Here is a 21,548-nt window from a genome sequence, read left to right as displayed (position 1 = left end):
TTTATTTCCAGCCTATCTTTCGGGCATCACAACAGAGAAGTTTGCATGACATTGCAATATGGGTGGCTATGTGGGATTTTGGGGAGAAGATTTGGCTTGCAGCTGTGCACCTCAGTGTGGGCACGTTCGGTCTGACAACCATGATTTTCACATGTACATTGTGTTACAGGACATTAGAACTTGGTCCTTCATTAAACCTGATACTGTAGCATCACATTTTGCCTTTCCATATACCATCTGGAAAATGTTTCCATGCTAGATTTTCCAGTGAGGAAAAGCAGTGTAACACTTAGGAAGTCAGTGAAATGGCATTAGCCCGACAGAGCTCAAGAAGCATTTGGACAATACCCTCGGGCACATGGTGTGACTTTTGGGAATGGTGCTGTGCAGCTCCAGGAGTGGGACTCGATGGTCCTGACGGGTCCCTTATAATTCAGCATATTCTGTGGTTCTGCCAGTTTTCAACACCTGGACCTCACTTACAGCTTGTTGCCTGTTATGAACAAAAATAAAATTTAAACTTTTGGGGAATGTAGCTAACAATGGTTAAATGTTGTTAATACAAGTTAAATGTTGTTAATACAAGTAACAAATTGTGATTAGTTGTATTAAAACCCAGTGCTATTGTTCATGTATAAAGGGGGAGTGGAACCGGGGAGGAGATATAAACGCCAATCAATTTATAAAGGTTTAATAAAAATAAAATGGTTATAAAAATAATACAAGTATAGTAATAAAGATTAAACAATTAGAGTTAGGACAATTAATGAGACAATAACAGCAAAAAGTTACAGCCCGGGCTGGGTACCTCTCTCTGGACAAAAGTGAGCCAGGAGAAGGACCCCGATAAAAGAGAATTCCCTCCTTAAGAGGGGTAACCTGTTGCATACACAAATCACTTCATGAATATGCATATTTTTTATTTAAAACAAGAAATTCGTCCGGTACTTGTTGAGGAATTCCTGTTAATCCCAGGCGCCTTGAAGTCTAAGTCGAGTTTGGAGAAGTTCGTTTTTTTGTTGATAAGGAAAGCCATAAATTCCTCTCCTCTGGAAGATTTAGGGGTTTCTGTAATTGTTATCTCTGTGTGAAGAATTTCTTGATTATCTTCTCCTTCTCTTGAGCAAAAAGAATACCACACACACATATTATCTATTTTAACTACTAAAGCTTAATTTCAATTACAAAACTAGATTTACTATATTATTAAAATGTTACTACAGCATAACTTTCCAACCTAGCATAATACATATAGTAAATATCTGCGTAGAGCCATATAATATGCATTTTTCACAGGGCACCAATCTTTGTGGAGGGGCAGAGAAACTTGCAGGAGTATTACATCACAGAACACAACCACAAGTTACATCAAGATTGGAAGAGAGACCAACCAATGGGAGGTGAGAATTCCAAAAGGATTGGCCAAGACCGCGCCAACTTATAAGGCAATCAGCAACGGAGAAATAGACCTGTCACAGCCCGGCTCCTGAACGCCCCAGTCAGGAGACGAGAGGGAGACTTTAAAAGGCCTGGGGTGTGTGGCTCCCGCGTCTTTCCTCGGAGCCGGTTTCTCTGGAAACACTCCTAGGCTGCAGTTACTAAATTGTTGAAACAGTCTCCGGCCTAGCCGGAGGCTTTTGCTTCCAGTTGCTCCTTTAATAATAAACAGGCTTACTTTATTTAATTAACCTGCCTCCTTTTTGTTAAAGTTTCTTTCTAAGCCTGTTCACAACATTGCCTGCTTGATTAAACCTCCTTTCCTGTCGATTAGGCCTGAAAGCACACAAAGACCAGACATCACGGAAGCCTTTTCCGAAGGAAATTTCCCCACATTCCGCCTCCCAGGGAGGGGGCGGGCTTGAGGGGACGGACTACATTTCCCATGCGGCTTTGCGGGGCGCTGCAGAAATGCGTCACCCGCGCTGGCCGCGGAAGGCGCCCGGCGCGCCCCCAGCATGGCGGCGCTGCGGGCGCTGCGGGTAGCGGCGCGGCGGAGGCCGGAGCTCGGCCCCGCGGGGCTCAGGGCGCTCTGGGGCGGCCGCAGGTACCCGCAGGGCACAGGGTGGAGGTGGCTTCTGGCCTTGTCGTCATGCTGGGCCTTCACCGGGCCGTGGCCCTCTGGAGGTCATTCAGCCTGGCACCCCCTGAGCAAGTCCCTCGGGGTTTGTCCAGGCGGCTTTGGAATGATCTTAGGGAAGGAGGCTCCACAGGTTCTCTGGGCAACCAGCGCCCACCGAGGTGCACCACTGGCGGGGGCGCAGCGCTGCAGGGTTGGAGCCTTTAGAGCTGTTACTGCTTTTGTTAGGAGTGGCAAGAAAGGGATTTCGCGGGAATGGAAAACTGTTCCTCTGTAACATTTTGCGCGACACCACGCATGGGTTGTTGACTAGATTGGGGCATATGAGAAGGTAAAATTGTTCCTTAAAATCTATTAATGGCTTCTTTTTTACATATGGGCACTGATTTTCTTCTGTAATAGTGGTTATTTCTGAAATGCTTTTTATTTACGGCAATTTAGAAAATTGAGCTGTAACAGAAAACAAGTGACTAATCTTGTTAAAATGCAGCTTTCACTCAGACCAATGAATTAAGGTTCTGTCATTTCTCCAGTCTGTTGTGATTTTCTTCCAGTTGCACGATAATTAAACTGTAGGCAGTGCACTCATTGTCTAAACTTCTGAATTTTATTGTCTTTGCAGTGAGAGTTCCAGTGGCTGGGAGGCTATTTTCCTTCCTAGACATGTGATTTGGGCAATATATGCTGCTATCGCAGTGATATGTACTGCTTATCTTATGTGTGGGTTTGTCAATATGTGTAATGTTTCCTTAACTATTTAATTTTAATTTTTCAATGTGTTGTCTCTTTCCAGGCTTTGCGTGACAGAGAATTTTCTGTTCCAAAGCCCATAGACTACAACACGCATGCAGTTGTTATGGAACTTGTTGATGGATATCCTTTGTAAGTAGTGAAGCTTGAATTCTCTGTGTTACAGAGACCCTGGCAACCTTGGAAAAAGTAACAGGGTTATGATTTTTCCTTGTTTTCTACACAGAAATTGCACATTCTATATGTTACTTTGCATATAGAATATTAATATTGCTCATGTTCTGAGCTCCACTTTGTGATCCTTGCTCTGTTAATACATGTGAGTTTGTAACTCACTTCTGCACTGTTTATATAGACTACCACATATAATCTGGTTTTGCACCTTTGAGAAAGATTATTTTTCTTGAGTTTTCCAACCTCTAGAAACATTAAATATTTTTGAGGTTTGTAGGTGAAGGATTGGTTTGGTTTTGAAGGCAAAAGGTCTGTCTCTTTCATACAATAACACAGGTCTAATCCAGAGATTTAAAGTGTCTATTTATAGAACAAACTGATCCATTCTCTTGTATAGGATTCAACATCTTAAGTTTAATCAAAAGGGAATTAATCCTAGAGTAAAACAGTTGAAGAATAATGTGGAAAAGACTTCCCACCCTCATTTGTTAAATAATTCCACATCCATTGTGTAAACAGAACACTTCAAGTTCCTTGTGGCAGTGGAAGTTTAGTTTTTCTTCTTTTCCTAACATAATCTAGAAAATCTGATTTTGTAAACAAAAATGCCACAGGCCATTTGAATTTCAGCATAAGAAGATTTAGCTCCTAATGATATGATAAGATTACCTAAAACAGGAGAACCATAAAAGTTTGCTGCTCCATTATTTACATAATGCATTATGACAGCAGTGCTCACTGGGATACAGTGAGTGAGTTCAGAGGAGGTTCAGCCTGGAAGGAGATATTTTCTCCTCTTGAGGACAGAGAGGCAGTAGCACAAGTTGGTTGGGAAGGTTTCACTGTCTCTCTCCATTCCCAGAAGTTTTCTATCCCAACTAGACAGGAGACCTGAGCGCTCTGGTCTGGTCTCAGATTTGACTCAGCTTTCAAGAGGATACTGGATCAGAGATCTGAGGGCCCTTTTAATCTGAATTACTCTGGCATTCTGTCAGGTGTATTTTGTATCCTTTATCTGTATTTTTAAATTAAGCATTTCAAGGTTCTGATTATTTAATTTTACTTAACTTTTCAGGTGCCAGGTGCGCCAAGTGGAAGATCCTGCTGCCGTCTACAGTGAATTAATTAACGGACCTGATTGTAAAACTTGCTAATCATGGTCTGATACATTGGGATTTCAATGAGTTTAATCTCATCTTGGATAATAATGACCATGTCACTTTGATTGATTTCCCTCAGATGGTGTCAACATCACATGCAAATGCTGAATGGTAGGTTTAGATCTAAAGGTGTTTTCCAGGTGAATCTGACAAATGCTGATGACAGCAAACAGTCAACCATGACTTGTTTCCATAAGTCTTCTCCTGAATCTTTTTCTGCCACTGTTGTGATGCAGCACAAGTAATGTTCCAAACAAAGAATGAGTAGAAATGTCTCTGCAGAATAAATATGTGATTAAATGCTTCTGAGAGGTAATAATATTGTTTGATTAAGAAACACTGAGAAATTAACTGTATCCGCTTTCCCTTCCTAGCCTTTTGGCTTGAGATCACTCATAGAAATAATTTTCAAATAAAACCTTGCAGCGTAAATGCTTCTTATTGCAATAGACTTCACTGATTGTTTATTTGTACACTTCTGTACTTTTACAGGTATTTTAACAGAGATGTTAACTGTATTAAGGAGTTCTTCAAGAAACGCTTCAACTATGAGAGTGAGCTCTTCCCAACCTTCAAAGACATCAGGTAGAAATGACCAGATGAATTTGCATTCTACTTACAGCACTAATGTTGGTTTTCTGAGAAAAGTGGCTTCCTGTGAGAGATGCCTGGGGGAGAAATAAAAAAATAGGCGTATTTTTATTTTTAATGTAATTTTAAGTTACATTTTTCTCATTTCTATTGTGTTTTCTTCAAAGTTACTGTAAGTGGTTTTCACGTGTGCTTTAAAGCCCTCTGCTGCCGCCTTTGGCTTCTTGCAACCAAGGAAGAGAGGTCAACATGAAAGCTTGATCCAAATGGTGAATGTCCAGGAAATTTTAACAGTGATGCAGAATCAGCCTGTTGGATTTTAATTAACCGTTTTAACAATTCTAATATATTGAGGATTAATTTGGGTTTCTGTTTTAAAATTATTTTAAATTGCTTGTAAGTACAGTGACTGCCTCCTTAGGGATTGTTACATTTAAATTTTTCTTCCTAAAGTCTTTTGCTCCTTCTGAAAAGTAAACTTAATTTTCACTCATTTTAAGAACAAAACTTACACTGAAACTGTGTAAAGAGACCGAAACTCTTACAATGAAAACAGTTTTATTTCATCCTGAGCACTTTTCCTTAGGAGATCCACACTTTAAACAGCCTTTGTATGGTCCACACTTTAAACAGCCTTTCTGTTTGCTTAAGCATGATTTGAACTTAAACCAAAATGTTATTCCTGCTAAAGTAGAACAGTTTCCTGAAAGAAAAAAAAACCAACAAAAACAACTATAAATGCAGGTTATGGAGATAGAATCGTCTTCTGGAGGAGTTTTCTTCTCTTGGAGAAGAAAAAAATTCTAAATTATTATTTCACCTAAAGCTCAGCACCATCATGTATTTTTTGTGTTTCAACAGTGTATCTATTTTATTACTAGTGGTAATTTTAGTCTAGCTTGGTTAGCATTTTAAACCCAAAATGTAGTTTATTGGTAACTTGGCTTATTAAATTTAGCATATTAAAAGAAAACACTCCTTTTTCACAGGAGAGGGTGTTCTCTTGATAAAGAGATTGCTGCCAGTGGCTATGCAAAGGAGATGCAGGAAGATGGTGAACTGCTTTACCCCCCAGGTTCTGATGAGGATGACAATCAGAAGTGTTAAAACTTGCAGAGGATGCTGAGAAAGAGTTCAGCTTCTTCAGCAAAAATGAACAGAACAGTGAAGACTTCACATGTGAAGTGGGTGATTTCTCTGAAAGCAGAGCCTCTGACAACGCTGCAAGCAGCAGTGAGGAAGAGGCTGATACGGCTGAAAGCAGTGAAAATACACAAAGACTAAATATGGCAGAGTTAAGTTCAGCCTTGGAAGAAGCTGAAGGGCCAGCTGTGCCTTGGAAGCCCAGTGAAGTTGCAGAGAGTTCTGCAATTACTTCTTTTAAGGGCAAAGAGTAACTGAAAATGCTGCTGAACTGGAAGGTCAGGCAGGTCAAGGAGGGTGCTGTGAGGGTAAGGAGAATGAGGACGAGTGCCCTGAGGTGGTCAACTCATCAGCTTTAAATGAGGAATTCAGTCATTACAGGTAAAGATTCACATTTACTGTCTAGAAGTCTGGCCCTTTTCTTGCTTCCAAAAATGTAAATGTGTCAAGTAGCTCAAGAAGGACTGCTCTTCAGCTACCCTTGCTTAAATTGAAGACTAAAAATTCAATTTATTTTGAATTGAATATATACCAGTAAATACCCTTCCTATTGGTTGTATGGTTATCCAGCCCTGTTGTATTATCTAATGAGAAAACAAGTTTTGCACTTCAAAGACCAATCTATTTTCTGTGCCGGAATTTTCCCCTTTTTCTTCATTTGAGCTAAGATTGATAATAAAGTAGTTTTGATGTTAAAATACTACTTCTAAATAACTTCCATGAGGAAGTTTATAATTCAGATATTTTGTGTCAAAGGCAAATGTTCTGCTACTCACTCAACTGAAGTTATCAAGAACAAGCTCCTTGAAGTGTTTTATTCTTGTATGTTGTTCTGGCTTTTAATTCCTTTGCTGACATACTTAAAAATTCCTGCTTGCCTTCAGACTAACCCCTTGCATGTGAAATTATATTTCTTGAGTTTGCCAGCCTAGCATGTATGTGGATGCAGAGATCTTACTCCTCCTCATTTGCTTTTGCTTTTCTGTTAAATATTGTCAAAACCTTGTGCAGGATCGGAAGTGTTTTAGTACCCTGAGGTTTCTGTTCTTGTGCTTGATATTTACATCGCTGTTGTGCAACAAATTCTTCCATTCACAAAGTGCCTGTCTTGAACATCCAGTGTTAATGTTTAAAACTTGCATGTTCTCTTGTGAGTTTTCAAGTTGTAGCCCAGAAAGTGAAGACTCAGACAGGGTGCTCATAAAGGCAAAGGTGTGTTTATCTTGCTAGTGGGATAATACATTGATTTATGTGTTTCAGTAATGAAGAGTGCATTGTTCCTGTTGCTGGGCACAGAACAAGAACTAAGAGCATCACATCAGTCAGAAGTGTTGGGAGCTGTTCAGCCATTCCTCTGGTAAATATTACTTTGTTATGTTGTCATCTAGTTTACCCTCAGACCACCTTAAATTGCACATAGCTGTTAGCACCTGTTTCTGAAGTTCTTCTCTGGCTTGAATCATCTTTAAAAACAGTTGCCATCTCCAGTGTGTATTTCCATTCCCACAGAAAAGTAGGACTGATACGGCTGTAACTGCTTACAGGAAGTGCTTTCCAGCACTCTCCTTCATATTTTGCTTTTTAGTCTCTCACTGAAGCTCTGTATTAACACCAACAACTCTCATTTACCCAATAACTAATTTATGGTAATGCACTAACAGCATCAGTTCATCCATTTCTGTTGCCAGCACAATTAATATTTTTATTTCGAATGTGGATACTTGAGTCTAGATTTAATTTTGCCTTTCTCACCTCTCTTCTTAGAGATTTCTTCACATTCTTTTCTGAAAGATTTCTGTGAACTCGCCTTCAACAGCAATCTCTTTGGCAATTTGAATTTGACCTTCCGAATTACATAAATCAGGACATTTTCAGCAGAATTTAATGTGCTTTTGTTCAACCCCAGAGCAGGCAGTAGGTGTAATGTCTACTTGGTATCAGGAATTTTGGAACACATGTAGGTTGTGATGGTGGAAAGACTGATGAGTCTTTAAACCAAGTGCTGCAGTTGAGCAGTAGAATTTGGTGAACTTACATTAGATTACATGTCATAATGGTATCTGCCTTGCAGAGTTTATTCTAGCAGATTTCCAGCAAGATATGACTCCTCCATGATGAAATGGATGAAAATGATTTGATTTCTCTTTTTCTTCCAAGAAAAAATATGCAAGTGTGCACTTGGCAATGTGTCAATCAAGCTGGGACCATGCCACAATCTACAAAAGCATGGCTTTATTTTTGTGGTGGGCAGATACTGCCATCACAATGGAGAGCAGAGCTCAGAATGAGCCACAGGTGCAAGTAACAGATGAGATTTCATATAACTACTCCAGTTTGATGGAATGGGAAAACCTTGGGGAGGAATTATAAATCACTAATTCCTCGTCTCTCTTAGCCACACTTGTGTTACAGAGTTGTTGTTTTCTGTTAGAATCAGTCATATTTTTGTAATCTAAACTTCAGAATAACCAGGGTGCTAAAAAAAGAGCACAAACCCATAATTGCTGCTGGGCATGAAATGTTCTGCAGTATAATCAGCTTTTACATTTTTGTGTAAGGCCTGTATTCTGCACTGAAAGGTGTGGCGTTTAGCATTTCAGTAGGAAACACACTTGAAGTTTAACTTCAAAATTATAAAGATATTTAAAATGCTATTTATTATAATGAAGACTATCAGAGATCACATACACAGCACTCCATGCAGACCTTGTCCATAGCAGAGAATCTCCTGTTTCAGCTGAACTGTTTTATGTTTTTCTTACAAGGAAAGAGCTTTGTTCATTTCTACAGTCAAGGTGAACATCATGAATCATGAATGTTCATGCTGGTCATGAAAAAATTCTGATGTCATGTCATGTTGCATTGCTAAATGATTTAAAGAAGTTTTGATGGCAAATTGTGTGCTTGTTTGTAGGAGCTGGTGAAACAGAAGATAAAGCGTCAGCTGACGAAGCAGCAAAAATCTGCTCTGAAGCAACGGCTGCAAAAAGGGGAGGCAAATGTTTACACCAAACAATGTCGAGAAAATATGCACAACATTAAGTCAAGCTTGGATGCAGCCAGTTTCTGGGGATAATTTATTAAGGCTGCTATGGAACATGAGGAATGTATACAGCTAAAAGGATCGTGCTAATTTACCAATAATCCTTTTATGTAAAGGAGCAATCTCTGCTGTGCAAACCAAATGTTTTTGTGGGAGTTAATAAATCTCATTCTCATTTGTGACTTTGACTAGGAGGTTGTGTTTTGCATTTCTAGTCAAAACTGTTGACTATAATTTATACTGTAATTGTATCAGTTGACTGTAATTTATACTGCTGTAATGATATCAGTAGTATTGATTAAGATTCTGACAGGAATTTCCAGCAGTGTTATGTCATAACTGAATTGTGGTGTGTTTTTTGTGCAGAAGCACAAAAAGCCTTTTTCCTCAGTTGTAGATGCACAATTACTTGCATAAATGTAAAATGGAAATAGTTTTTGCTAAGTTAGTGAGAGGTGACATTAATTTCTCTTAACTTTTCTTCCAAAACATGGGGACTTAGTCAGATGTATCAAAACCTGATTTCATTGGCTGAAATAATCATTTAGTGCACAATGTGCCTTGCTTGCTGGAGCTTAGAAACATAAATAGTAGAAATCATTAAAATATTTATTGGTACAAGCACATTTTGAAGTGCTGTTCTGCAAAACAATACTGAAGCACAAAAAACCCTACTGCCATCCAACTGCTTTATTCTGAAGGTAAAAGTAGCTTACAGTAGATATAAAAAGTTAATAATAAAATAATAATAAAATACATCTGAAAAAGATCTCTAAAAGCAGTATTTAGCAGTCATTTAAACATTTTTCAGTATTTTGCTTGGCAGAGTGTTCATACCTCAAAGGCCACTGTCATTTGCACAGAGTGCTATGTCAACACAGTTCCATTAATATTTCTGTTTTAATCATCAGTACTGGCAGAGCTGACCAACACCAGTTTAGTCTCATTTGTGTATCTGTTCTGATTAGTTTTAGAGTTGTTTGGTTGATGGTTTGTTGTTTTGTGGTTTTTTTTTTAAAGTGTCTTCACATGACCTGGACAGTACGCAGTAGGCAGGAAAATATTAAACAAACATTAAAAACCCCTAGAATACAACCCATACAGACACAGTGCTCATTCTTACACCAGGAGCCCTTCACAAACACCAGAGCATTTTCTTCCTAGTCACCATAAGCAGACACTGCTGCTGTTTTACAAGAAGTAACAGGAAGTGATGTAACTGGTGGTTTGGGGTGTTAAATGTAAAAAATCCATCTTCTCATTTTCACTGGCACTCACTGGCTCTGGATATTCTCAGCTGTGGCTCCCAGTTCCTTTCACTCTACCCATGACCAGGGTATAGCAGCGGCTGTCTGCAAGAGGGATGCTGACACAGCTGCATGGTTATCAAAGCTCACAGCCCACGGTGCCGGGCAGAGTAAGGTCGGGCCGTCGCCGGTATCGCCGTGTCCCCTGCGGCGGCCGGACGGACAGGGAGAGCAGAAGGAGTTTCGGCAGCTGAAGCTTTTCCCCGCCAGCAGCCGAGCCGTGCTCCTCCCCGGCTGCCCGCCTGCCGCCCCTTCCCGCCGGGATGGCCGCAGGGTGCGAAGGCGGCGGTGGCTCTGGGCTGTCTGGTGCTGCCCGGCAGGGCCACAGCAGCCGCATTCGCTGGCGCTCCGCGTTCCGGGAGGAGCGGGTGGCACCTTCGCCGCCGCCGCGCACCGGGAACGCGGGGCCGGGAGCGCCGCCGACCGGCTCCGCAGGCAAGGGCAGCAGGATGCGCTCCGCGGGTAGGGACGAGCCGCGCTCGCAGCCTGAAATTCCTTCCCTGCCTCCTTTTCGGTCCCCCGGGCATCTCTCCACCCAGAGCCCCTTCCCCGCTGCCGCCCGCCCCTTCCCGCACCGGGGGCCTTCGTGCGTGCCCCCGGTACATCTTCCCTTCCCCCGCTCCTTTGTATGGCTAAGGAGGGATGTTTGACAAGACATAACATTGGGAGAGGATCCTCTATCTTCTTCCTTCCTCCGAAGTTGCATCCTCAGGCTTGTTTGCTCCGTAGTTTCAAAGAGGCAGTGTTTTAGCGATCTCTGTTTTCTGGGGATTCTAAATGCGAGGAAGGGAGGGTGAAAAGTTTGTAAATGATAGATAGGCACAGATGACAGATATTTGTCTTTCCATACAGTGGAAAGCAAAATGCTAGTAGAACTCTAAAATAGCTTTAGTTATTACTATATGATTTAATTGTAATAGATATTTAGATTATTAGATCAATATTAAATACATTCCTAGTACAGTTATGACTTTTGATAGTCTTTTGAAGATAAAAGAAAACCATGATGTTTTTAAGGAAATACCTCCTTCACAACACTGGTTTCAAAAGCCAGTTGCTGACTGTTTTTCAGAATGGTCTTTATAGGGAAGATTTTTTGTTATTTAACCGCTACCTTAAATTATCCACTAATATCTTATGAAGGAATCTTTCAGGTGTCTTTTTCTATGGCCATAAATCTTTGACTTCAGAGAAGCAATTCCTTTCTAAAAACATCCATCTCTCTGCTGTCACAATATGCAGCCCTGTAGCCTGAATTTTCCTCTCTGCGCTGACTCTCCCTCCTAAGCAATCCTGTCATGTTGGGGTGAGATGCAGAGGAACCTGCTCCTGCTGTCCTCACTATACCTTTGGTGCAGGTGTGTATTTCCAGAGTGCATCATCCCCCAAGGTCTGACTCTGTGTTACTCTGGATCTGAAGTTTTCTTCATAGGACTGACAGTAAGTGACCTTTTTGAGTGAGCTAAAATTTTGCCTTTCATCTGCTTCCAGACTTTTGAGTTGTTCCTCCTCTTTGCACCTGAAATATAAAACCTCATATATTTTGCTAGGTATAGACAGACTTTTGTTTCACCCTTCATGCCTTGTAACATAAATGACAGAAAGAATATAAAAGAATAATCCTTGTCATTTTTGACCTCATTTTAGTTAAACTGATGGATCATATTTTAATGTGACTTTTTAGATATCATACTACCAGAGCTATCATGTACCTAACTTACACTTAGCAATCTGAAGCCCATACAGTTTCCTGGCTTCTGAATATTTGTAGGATGCAATATCCACAGTAAATTGAAAGTTTAAGGGAGGCCTCCCAGCTAAACCAAAGAGACATGAAAACAACAAAAGGTAACAATAGAAGAGACAGATACTTTCTAGTATTGAAATTGTATCATCATATCAGAAGCTGTAACATTATTGAAAAACTTTTTTTAAATCCTGGTTGATTGAAAGCTGGAGCTCATGAACATAAAATTAGTTCTCGGTGCAATTTAGAATTTATTCTTTGATTCACAAAGTGGAGAATTCCTTTCATTATTTGACCGCTGTGAGCACATATGACATGCAAACATAGGCATGTGTGTGAAAAGATGTTCTCTCTCCATGTTAGAGTTGAATATAACGCATCATAAGCAGAGTAATGCTATCTTTTAATCTCCTTTAAAAAACAGGGTGAGTGTGGCACTAATAATAAGTGGATTTTGTGGTTCTTTCTGCCTAGAGAATAATTATACTTAATTTATATTAACATATATTAGGTAATTAAAATTTTTGTACTGTTATTATCTTACAATATAAAGCAATACAAATGGTTTTTAAACTACAGATTTTCACATTAGTTAAACAGGAATAACTTTCTTTTGTTTCATTTTCTGAAACAATAACTTTTAAAAGAGTAGTTTTCCTCTTCTGTAATTGTTAGTAATTTTTTTTTTTTTAATATTTATGGGATTGTACCCTGAAGGTGTAATTTTATTCCTCGATAGTGTTACGCTTTTGCAATACCCTTCTGGTCGCATTGCCAGTCCTCCATCTGAAGTTACTCTGCTCATTGTCTAAATCAAACCTATAACTGACCCAAAGCCACAGTGACTTGTGATACAAGCCTATTTCTAAAATACAACACAATAATAACAGGCAATTTTTTTTAGTACTTTCTGTTGAGATTTTGTTGGTATTTTAAAAATATAACTCTGTGATGTCTTTAATTCTATCTCTTCCCACACTTTACACTTCCAGAATTTAAAAAAAGAAAAATATAGGAAGATGTATAGAATGCATTGGGAGAGAAAGGGGTGGGAGTTGCCTATAAAGAAGTAAAAGAAACCTAACATGGACACTTGTAACAAATCCAGTTTTATTGATACCTCATGGAACAATTTCTATTTATTTCAGTGGGATTAATTAAGGCCTCCCATGGAAGAAAGGAAAAGCTCCTGAATGTATGGGACATAGTTTTTGCTTCAATATTTTATTTTTAGTAATACATGCAGGATTTTGCTATAGCTTGGTATGAAAATTTTAGGAAAAAAGCAATACAGGAGTGTCACATGGGGTCAAAAAACTCTGCAACAATCAGTTAAAATAAAAAGTTGAGGAGGGAGTTATACTGAACAGACAAATTGGGACTGAGGTACTCACTACCTGCAAGAAAATATAAAATCTTAATATTTCTGTGTCAAACTGATTCTGGTTGAGAAAGGTTGGGTGGAGGGTTTAATTCCAACAGAAGGAGAAAAGGATAGTAGATCTGTGAGTTGTATGTAGACAGAAGCTGCAACAATGCTAGAAAGCATGACTGTAGAGAGGGAAACTGCAGGACAAAATAAAGGGTTTGTGATGGATCTCAGGCAGGGGCAGGGGGGATGCTAAAAAAAAATGTGACAAGTGAGGATTCTTAGGAATTCAATAAATAGTTGTTCTTTTGTCATATTCAATACCTAAAGACAAGCTAATTCTATAACAGTTCCCACCTGCTCTGTTAAAACAGCCCCACAGCAGTTTAAATCACCAGATCTGTTTTGGACAGCACTGAAGATGAAAAGTACATGGAAAACCAGTACTGGAGTGCAGTATTTGTATCTGCAGGCACTTTTTGCAGGAGGCAGCAGTGCTTAGCAATGAAAAGAGAAATGACACTGAAATTACTGAAATGACACTGAAATGCTGGGCATGCAGGAACTGTAAGCAATTCAACAGGAAGGCATGTCCTTGCAGAGAGGTGTATGCACAAAAATGACAGTAAAGCCCAGAGAGGTCATGCAGACTCCATTCTTGGAGGCTTACAAGACCAAGTAGAGACCTGAGCGACCTGGCCTGGCCTTGTAGCTCATCCTCCTCTAACAAGATTGAAGTAAGTGACCTTCTGAGGTCTGTCCCAACTTAGGAATTTTCCTAAGATTCTTCCCATTGAGTTCTGATTTCCAGGTTTCCCTTCCCCTGACTTCTCTCCAAGGCAGAAACTGATGTTACTCAAATTATGCATAATCATATCCCAATCCACCATATAAATCCCTAAGGAATTAATTTCAAAATTTAGTTTAAATTATCCATGTGGTGTGATACATCTTGAGAAAAGTCTTGAACTATTATTTAGAGGACATTATAATTACTTACAACATATAATACAAATATACTGTGTATTCCAGAAAAACACAAACCAGTGGTTTGTTTGTTTGGGTTTTTTACCTTTTTTCCTTGTCCAAACAAAAATGGAAAGTCAGTAGAATTATAGAGAACCAGGACATACAGAATGAGAGCATGGATACAAGGACATGTGCTCATCAGACTAAGAACTTACAGAGGGAGCCAAAACAGAGGAATAGGTAAGAAGCAGGACAAAATCTTCAAACTGTGAGAGAAAAAGATTAATACTAACAAAGGCATGCCTAGAACACTTAAGGCAACAAACTGACCTCAGGAGAAAGAACTCTAAGAGCATTGCAGAACTACACAAAATGTATTTAAAAACCCCAACTGACTTGTAGAATTGCAGTATCTTTTTGAGGAACCACCAGCACTCTGCCTTAAGGAGAGATTTCGTTCCCTTCTCCATCCCCAGATTCAACTGCTGTCTAGAAGGGTTCAAAGACAAGGGATCCATGGAAAAGGGGAGCTTGCTGTTACATACCATTTGTCTGCCTCTTTATACCCCATCCAAATTTAATGACAGTACAAAACAGCTTTGAAAAAATAAGCATAATATCCCTTAAATTAACATTGCAAATACAACTGTTTAATTTGTGAAACTTGGAAATAACACAATTTTTCTTCAATGACAAAAATACTTTGATTCAGTTCTATTAGGAAAAGGTCACCTCTGAAGATTTACTTTTTATCAGTGAGTTTCACATCTTAGCCTGCCAGAAAATCCACTTTCATATTTATTTTGCCATGCTAATAATAAAAGGTATTTGGTATTTTAGAAAAATCAACATCCTTGTGGAAGATTTGTAAAGAGAATGACCTTGTTAAGTAGCTTCTAAGTTTATTATGCAGGAAGATGGATCAATTAAGAGATCTATCATGGTTTGACACTGGCGTAATGCCAGCGCCCCCATGAAAATGCACCTTCCCAAATAATTGTTGTGAGATGCGATCAGGAACAGAGCAGAGCATGCCCAAGCTTAATCACAAAGGGAAAAACTTTATTAAGCTACTACTACTATAAAAGACACACACTAAATCCAGAATGAAAACCTTCCAAAACACTCCTCCTTCCTCCCGCCAATTTCTACCAAAACCACAGTGAGACACCACCCAGGATTCCTGATCAAGTTGCCACCCTTCAGATAATCAATACTCAGTCCCTCAAAGGAAAGAGGAGTCTCTCTTGCACCATAGACCCCTCAGGAAACACAACTGTCACCCCTGAGTCTCCTTGTCACATATGGCAACCGCCTGGAGAAAATCTGCCATGGTGACACTCTCCTTTCCACGTCACAGTGCTCTCACCACCGTGCATGGACAGACTGCTCATAGGGCTCCTTTAAGGATTCTTTGCCAAGGACCAAAAGAACAACAGTTCAGTTTCTCATTTTGGGACCACAGTCCCCCCCATTTTTCTCCCCTGGGGCCGAGGGTCTCAAGAACAGAGATCATCTTCTTCCTGTAGAGGGCACCACCACACCCTCCTCAGCTTTTCTCTGTTCACTCCATTCCTGTGCTGGTAGTCGCTGAAGCAGGTCGCTTGGCTCACCATTGCATCTCTCTAAAAATGCAGTCTCTGTTGCAGGAGAATTTGGTTCAGTCTATGGCTAACAAGAAAAGTCCAGCCACAAGCCACTCCATCATCTCCTCCCATCTAAAAATTTCTTCTTCTAACATCCCAGATCCCAGACTGTCTCTCTTCTACTTCAAATTGAGGAGGAGTAATATTTTACAAAGCTTTCATTTCCCAGGAAAGGGTTAAAAGTTCAGACTCCCCGGACGGCTGAAATCTCTGCCCAGAACTCCAGCTCCCCCACTGGGCACCTTCCCCTCACTTCTCCTTCTCCTCTGCTGGCAAAAAGAGACAGGCTCTCTGTCTCTTTCCCTCTGTGGGTGGGGGGGAACAAAGACATCTCAGTTTCTCTCCATCCTTCTGTCCACAGGGGCCGGCCCGATTCCAGTCCCTTCACATCCTGGCCTACCTCTCCCAGGCCTCATGGCTTCCCCTCCCCCACCCAGCCCGTGGCTGGGCAGGGGAGCTCTGCACTGCACTCTGACAGGAACCAAAGGGACAGCTCCCCTGGGAGTTCTCTGCTTTTAAACCCCTGTGTTCTCAGAGGCGTGTCCATACCTTCAGTGGCCACTCCAGGTGCCAGTATCCAAACCTGACCACGGATTGGTTTGACCCCAACTTCCTGAGAAACTTCACTTCCATGTCAAACCAGGACAGGATCTAACCAGGCTGACTGCTGGCTAAAGCTCCACAGCATTTTCTCAATCAACTGGACTAAATTTGGGTGAATGGAATGAGCAACAAGGTAGAGACAGAACATTTTATCATCAGCATCCACTGGTGATTTTGCACACTGGTAAAATACATAAAAATCTGAAGGCAGAGTAGGTCCTTAAATTGCACTGTAATGAACAACACGTACATTTTCTTCAGTGACACACTGCTCCAGACCAGTCCACAACTACGCATATTCCCATAAACACCTCTGATGACCATAACTCTCTCACATAATAGTGACTTTTAGCAGGTCAGAGCAAGCAGCTCCTCAAGAATAAACACAAGATGTAAGGCTTTAATTTAGGAAACAGAAAAAACCATAATCAACTGGAAAACTTTTATTTAAGCAACCTACTTTACCAAGCTGACTTTCTGCAGGAATAGTCAAATAGCCAGTGAGAAAAATAGCAGAATTAAGGAATAAAAATTGTAGGAAGTGACAGCCTTCTCCAAACTTTGCTTCCACTTTGTGTAACTGCAAAACCAGCACCCAAAAAAACCCCTCAGTAATATGCCAATCTCCACTGCAAACCCATTTTAATTAATAAAAGTAATTCCTCAACACTCAAAGTATCATGAATCTCTCTCACCTACCTGGTATGCTTGCACAGAAGCACCAGTACTAGCCTATATCAAGAAGAGAACAATTTCAGTATTAACACCTTGGAGGCAAAAGCCATAGTCTGTGGAACTATCATCAAGGACTTCTGACACTGGTGAGGTGCTGTCCTCTGAATTATATATTTATCTTTTTTGGTTTCATGTCTCACCACAAGAGCTACAGCACATGCACTCAGTGGGGACTCTGATGTAAAAATGTAGGAAACTTTCTTTCCAGGTTATCCAAGGATGTTCTGGACCCAGAGGTGTCTACATCTTCCCTTCCGTTGTCTGAGTCCCTGTGAGACCTTCACAGATAATATTTTAGAGTGAACATGTCTGTGTCTGCATTAGAACTCTCAGGAACACAGATGCACAAAAGGTGCAGCATTAAGAGTGGTCACATTCCCAATTTCAGAAGCATTAACAGTATGGTTTACTTATCATTGTGACAGAATAAGGGTCATAAACTATCCTTGATAAGTACACTGATATGAGAAAGCACAAGCAGTAGAATCCTCTTGGAATAAAGGTTACCTGAGAGGCACCCCCTGTGGAGAAGCACCATGGTACAGCCCATCAGCCATCCCAGGATACACAGGGAAAATCTCCTCTGACCCCCTCCCCTCCTATGTTGTATTTATAGTTTTCTTTGGGGGTGGGGAAAAGACAAAGTTCCAGATGATGCCATTTCATGATTACATGGAGATTGAGTGATTTTAGTTCACACATGTAAAGCAGGTAGAGGTTTTACTTCATTAGCATATGCAGGTATGAAAAGTTTTATGCATTTTCAAGCCAATAAACAAAATTCTTTCAGTGACTGCTTCACCCCTTCCTTGGCATAGGTCCCATTGACTGCATTGCTTTAAACAGAGCATGGCCACAACACCTCTGTGCCACTCCATCCTTTGTTTTCTGCCTCTCTCAGGGCAGCACACCAAGCTCCCTCGGTGTCCCAGCTCCTGGGGCTGCAGACTTCTTGTCTCCAGTGAACTACTGACACCATGGACTTCTCTTTGCTCAGACTTGTCTTTTAATATTTCTCCATAAGGACTGAAATAAAATGGTAGCTTATGGCACCGGAACTCTAAAGCTACAGAAAATGTATGTTGTTTTGTGGGCAGTGACAACAGTCAAAAAGCATCTTCTGTTTGCAGTGATGAGAGAATACACCCCCACAAGATGTGCACATCTTACCCTACCCTACACATACATGTGTGTAAGTGTCTTACCTGGAAAGTTCTCTAATGCACACTCTCTATTCAACATAAACATAATCAAAAAAAAAAAAAAAAAAAAAAAAAAAAAAAAAAAAAAACTAGTTCTGACCAGAAAGCACAGAACAGCCTACAAGCATGGTAGGAGGCACCAAAATTTCACTCCACTTTATAAAAGAATAGTCTCCATCCAAAAGAATCACATTAGCAACACACTGCAGGTCTTTAAAAGCCTCTGGACACAATCTTGAGTAATGTGCTCTACAGGACTCTGCTTAAAGCAGGGAGGCTGGAGTTAATGACATCCAGTGATCCCTTCCAACCTCACCCATTCTGTGATAATAAATGGCAAATCCAAATCCCTTCTCAGAGTTCCTGTTACATTATTTTCCTGTTGGCTTTCAAACCATGTTGTTAACATTGCTCTCATGCTCACAACTGCATGAGAAAGAGGGGGAAAGACACAGCAAAACACAAGGAGCAACTTTTTAGCCATCTCCTCAGTATTTATTTGTATTACTTTGAATAATCTCAAGTGCTTTCAGGATGCTGAGATTAGTTTATTCACTATGCAAATGAAGAAGCTCCTTCTGCAGGTGTTTCCATGATAAAGCTATTCCCAACAATCCTAAAAAGCACCTACTTGGTACTCAGCAGGACTCACTAATTCTAAGTTCTTCAGCTGAGCTAGAAGGTCAAGGATCTCACAGGGGTTTTTTTAACATCACTACACCTTCAGCTGCACCAGCAAGTCTGAGATTTTCCAAACAGCACAAAAAGTACTTGGCAACTTACTGTTGAGTTGGTGGGTTTCTTGGGTTGGTGGCCATGAGTTGCTAATCACAATTTTCCCTGCCACAATTACACTTTACCCAGTTTGATGAGTTGGCCTTATTTTGTTCCTCACAATCTAACCTTGTCTTGGCTGTTTGGCCATGTGTCCTTGATTTGAAGATGTCAGCATTCTGTTATGTCTCATTTTAGTTTACCTCAATTTACTTGCTTTTATTATTTTTCAATAGCTTTTGCAATTGCTGAGACACGTTAGACATATTTTTTCTATCTGGAAACCTGATGGTTCATCACAATCAAGTACTTGATTTCTGCCTTGAGATTTAGTTTAATTAGTCTGATCCCAAGGATGGAGCTCCTCTGCAATGGAGACAGGTGGCGAAAGCTGGGGGGGGCTCAGCCTGGAGAAGGGAAAGCTCCAGGGAGACCTTTGAGCCCCTTTCAGAGCCTAGAGGGACTCCAAGAGTGCCGGAGAGAGACTTTGGACAAAGTCTGGAGTGACTGGACAAGGTGATATCTTCAGGCTGGAAGAGGGCAGGGTTAAATTGGATATTAGGAAGAAATTCTTCTCTGTGAGGGTGGTGAGGCCCTGACACACTGTGTCCCAAGTGGCAGCTCATGTCAGACCCAGGCACATGGCTTAGATACAGAGCACAGAACTACCAGAATAAGTCCCAGTATGAAGAACTCCACGGCATTTTAAGGTGAGCAGCCACATTGTTTATCAGGTGGGAGCTCCCCAGTCCGTGGTGCTGCAGCAGGACCAGTGAGTTCAACAGCCCCTGTGGAAACCCTGGGCACTTGGGCATGGATGTGCTCAGGATACAGGGCAGACACACCCAGGGGAATGCAGCTCTGCATGGGAGGGCTTCTCTTCCTTTGCCACTTAAGGGTAGAGCTGAAAACAACTGCACCCAGGCACCCAGGGCCACCATGATCTCAAGTAGGAAACGCAAATGTCCCATCCATGCAACAGAAAGGGATACACCTTGTTTGCCTTTACACTTCCAGGAATGCAGTGCCTTTGCACCCAAAAATTGAGGAACAAAAATCACACTGATCCCAGTTACCTGAATGCCTGTTTTCTGGAAGAGAAACCTTTTCTGGTTCACAATGACACACAACAGGGTAATTTGATGCTGGAGATGAAGTCTGCTAGCCATACTACCAAAGCCTTGTCAAAAGCACACACACACAAAAGATTTGAAAACATAATCCTTCCCTTTTCACTTGGAAGCATTTTGAAATGACAAATGCAGTGAGACGCTCAAAGATTTTTGACCAAATAATCTGTGCTTTCACAGAATAAAGTAAACAACGATTTACATTAAAATAAACCAAAAAGCTGCATAAAATGAAAGTTTCTGCTATTTGGTAATCACAGTAGTTTATCATTATAGATATGTCATCTTTGTTACATTTATGGCACCCAGGGCAAAAATATTTCAATAAATATTTCATGTAAACAATACTTCTTTGCCTCTCTCTTTTCAAAAAATATTTGATAGTAGCATATAAATAGATACTAACATGTTTAAGTTATAATCTTTCCCAAAACCTAGACATGGTTCATTTTTGTAAACCATTCATTTTCCCAATATTACTAAAGCTGAGGAACTACTAGATTGTTAAATGCTCTTATCTTCCACAATGGAAGTAGCAATTTCATAGGAAAAACCTACATCTACAAGCAAATACTTTTAGCCATCACTGCAATGGGGGCTGAAGTTGCAGGGGTGAGTTTCTGCCTCTTTAACCCTCCAAAACAAGGTGATTTCTTGTTCTTTTCTGCAAATTTCTAGTCCTTCTATCACTCCAGGCAAATAGTTTGCATTAACAAGAAAGAAGAGAAAATAGACTTAGACTTAGACTTATCCTAAAATATTTCAATTTCCTACAATATTTTTCTTAAAATGTGCACAACTTTACAGGAGAATTACTGTGTCTCCAGTGTCTACTGATAAATTTATTTCAATGCACAAAACCTAACCTACCTTGAAAAAGGAAAAGACAAGAAAAAAGCAGTTTCAAATATGGTATAAGCAATAACAACAGAAGTAGTTACAATACTGAAACTTCTTTAATACTAAAGTTTGACACTAATTTACATAATCTTAAATAATTAAGTTACAATTCAATAATGGCATACATAATCTTACAGGTATTAATCCTAAATTTTAAGTAATTAACCAACACTTGATAGACTGGCTGGCTGAAGCAGACAACTGGTGTCAGGACTTCGCTTCCTGATT

At 40.3% G+C, this 21,548-nt stretch overlaps 2 protein-coding genes across 2 annotated transcripts in view; both read left to right on the top strand.

Annotated features, from left to right (window-relative positions):
• LOC137465348 (3'-5' RNA helicase YTHDC2-like) overlaps positions 1-21,548 on the top strand; it is a 163,083-nt gene that overhangs the window by 64,059 nt on the left and 77,476 nt on the right. The window lies entirely within an intron of this gene.
• On the top strand, positions 1,956-9,119 carry LOC137464835 (serine/threonine-protein kinase RIO2-like). The gene is given in 10 exon segments (XM_068176389.1): positions 1,956-2,270; positions 2,871-2,959; positions 4,077-4,131; positions 4,133-4,272; positions 4,654-4,746; positions 5,742-5,845; positions 5,848-6,144; positions 6,147-6,276; positions 7,156-7,252; positions 8,810-9,119. Coding segments are annotated over 10 exon segments (1,482 nt in total). The 3' UTR covers positions 8,972-9,119.

Source organism: Anomalospiza imberbis, chromosome Z (assembly GCF_031753505.1).
Source record: "Anomalospiza imberbis isolate Cuckoo-Finch-1a 21T00152 chromosome Z, ASM3175350v1, whole genome shotgun sequence".
In the NCBI taxonomy this organism is placed as follows: domain Eukaryota; kingdom Metazoa; phylum Chordata; class Aves; order Passeriformes; family Viduidae; genus Anomalospiza; species Anomalospiza imberbis.
The sequence above is the reverse complement of the archived record's forward strand: the minus strand, read 5'-3'. Positions and strand labels throughout refer to the sequence as shown.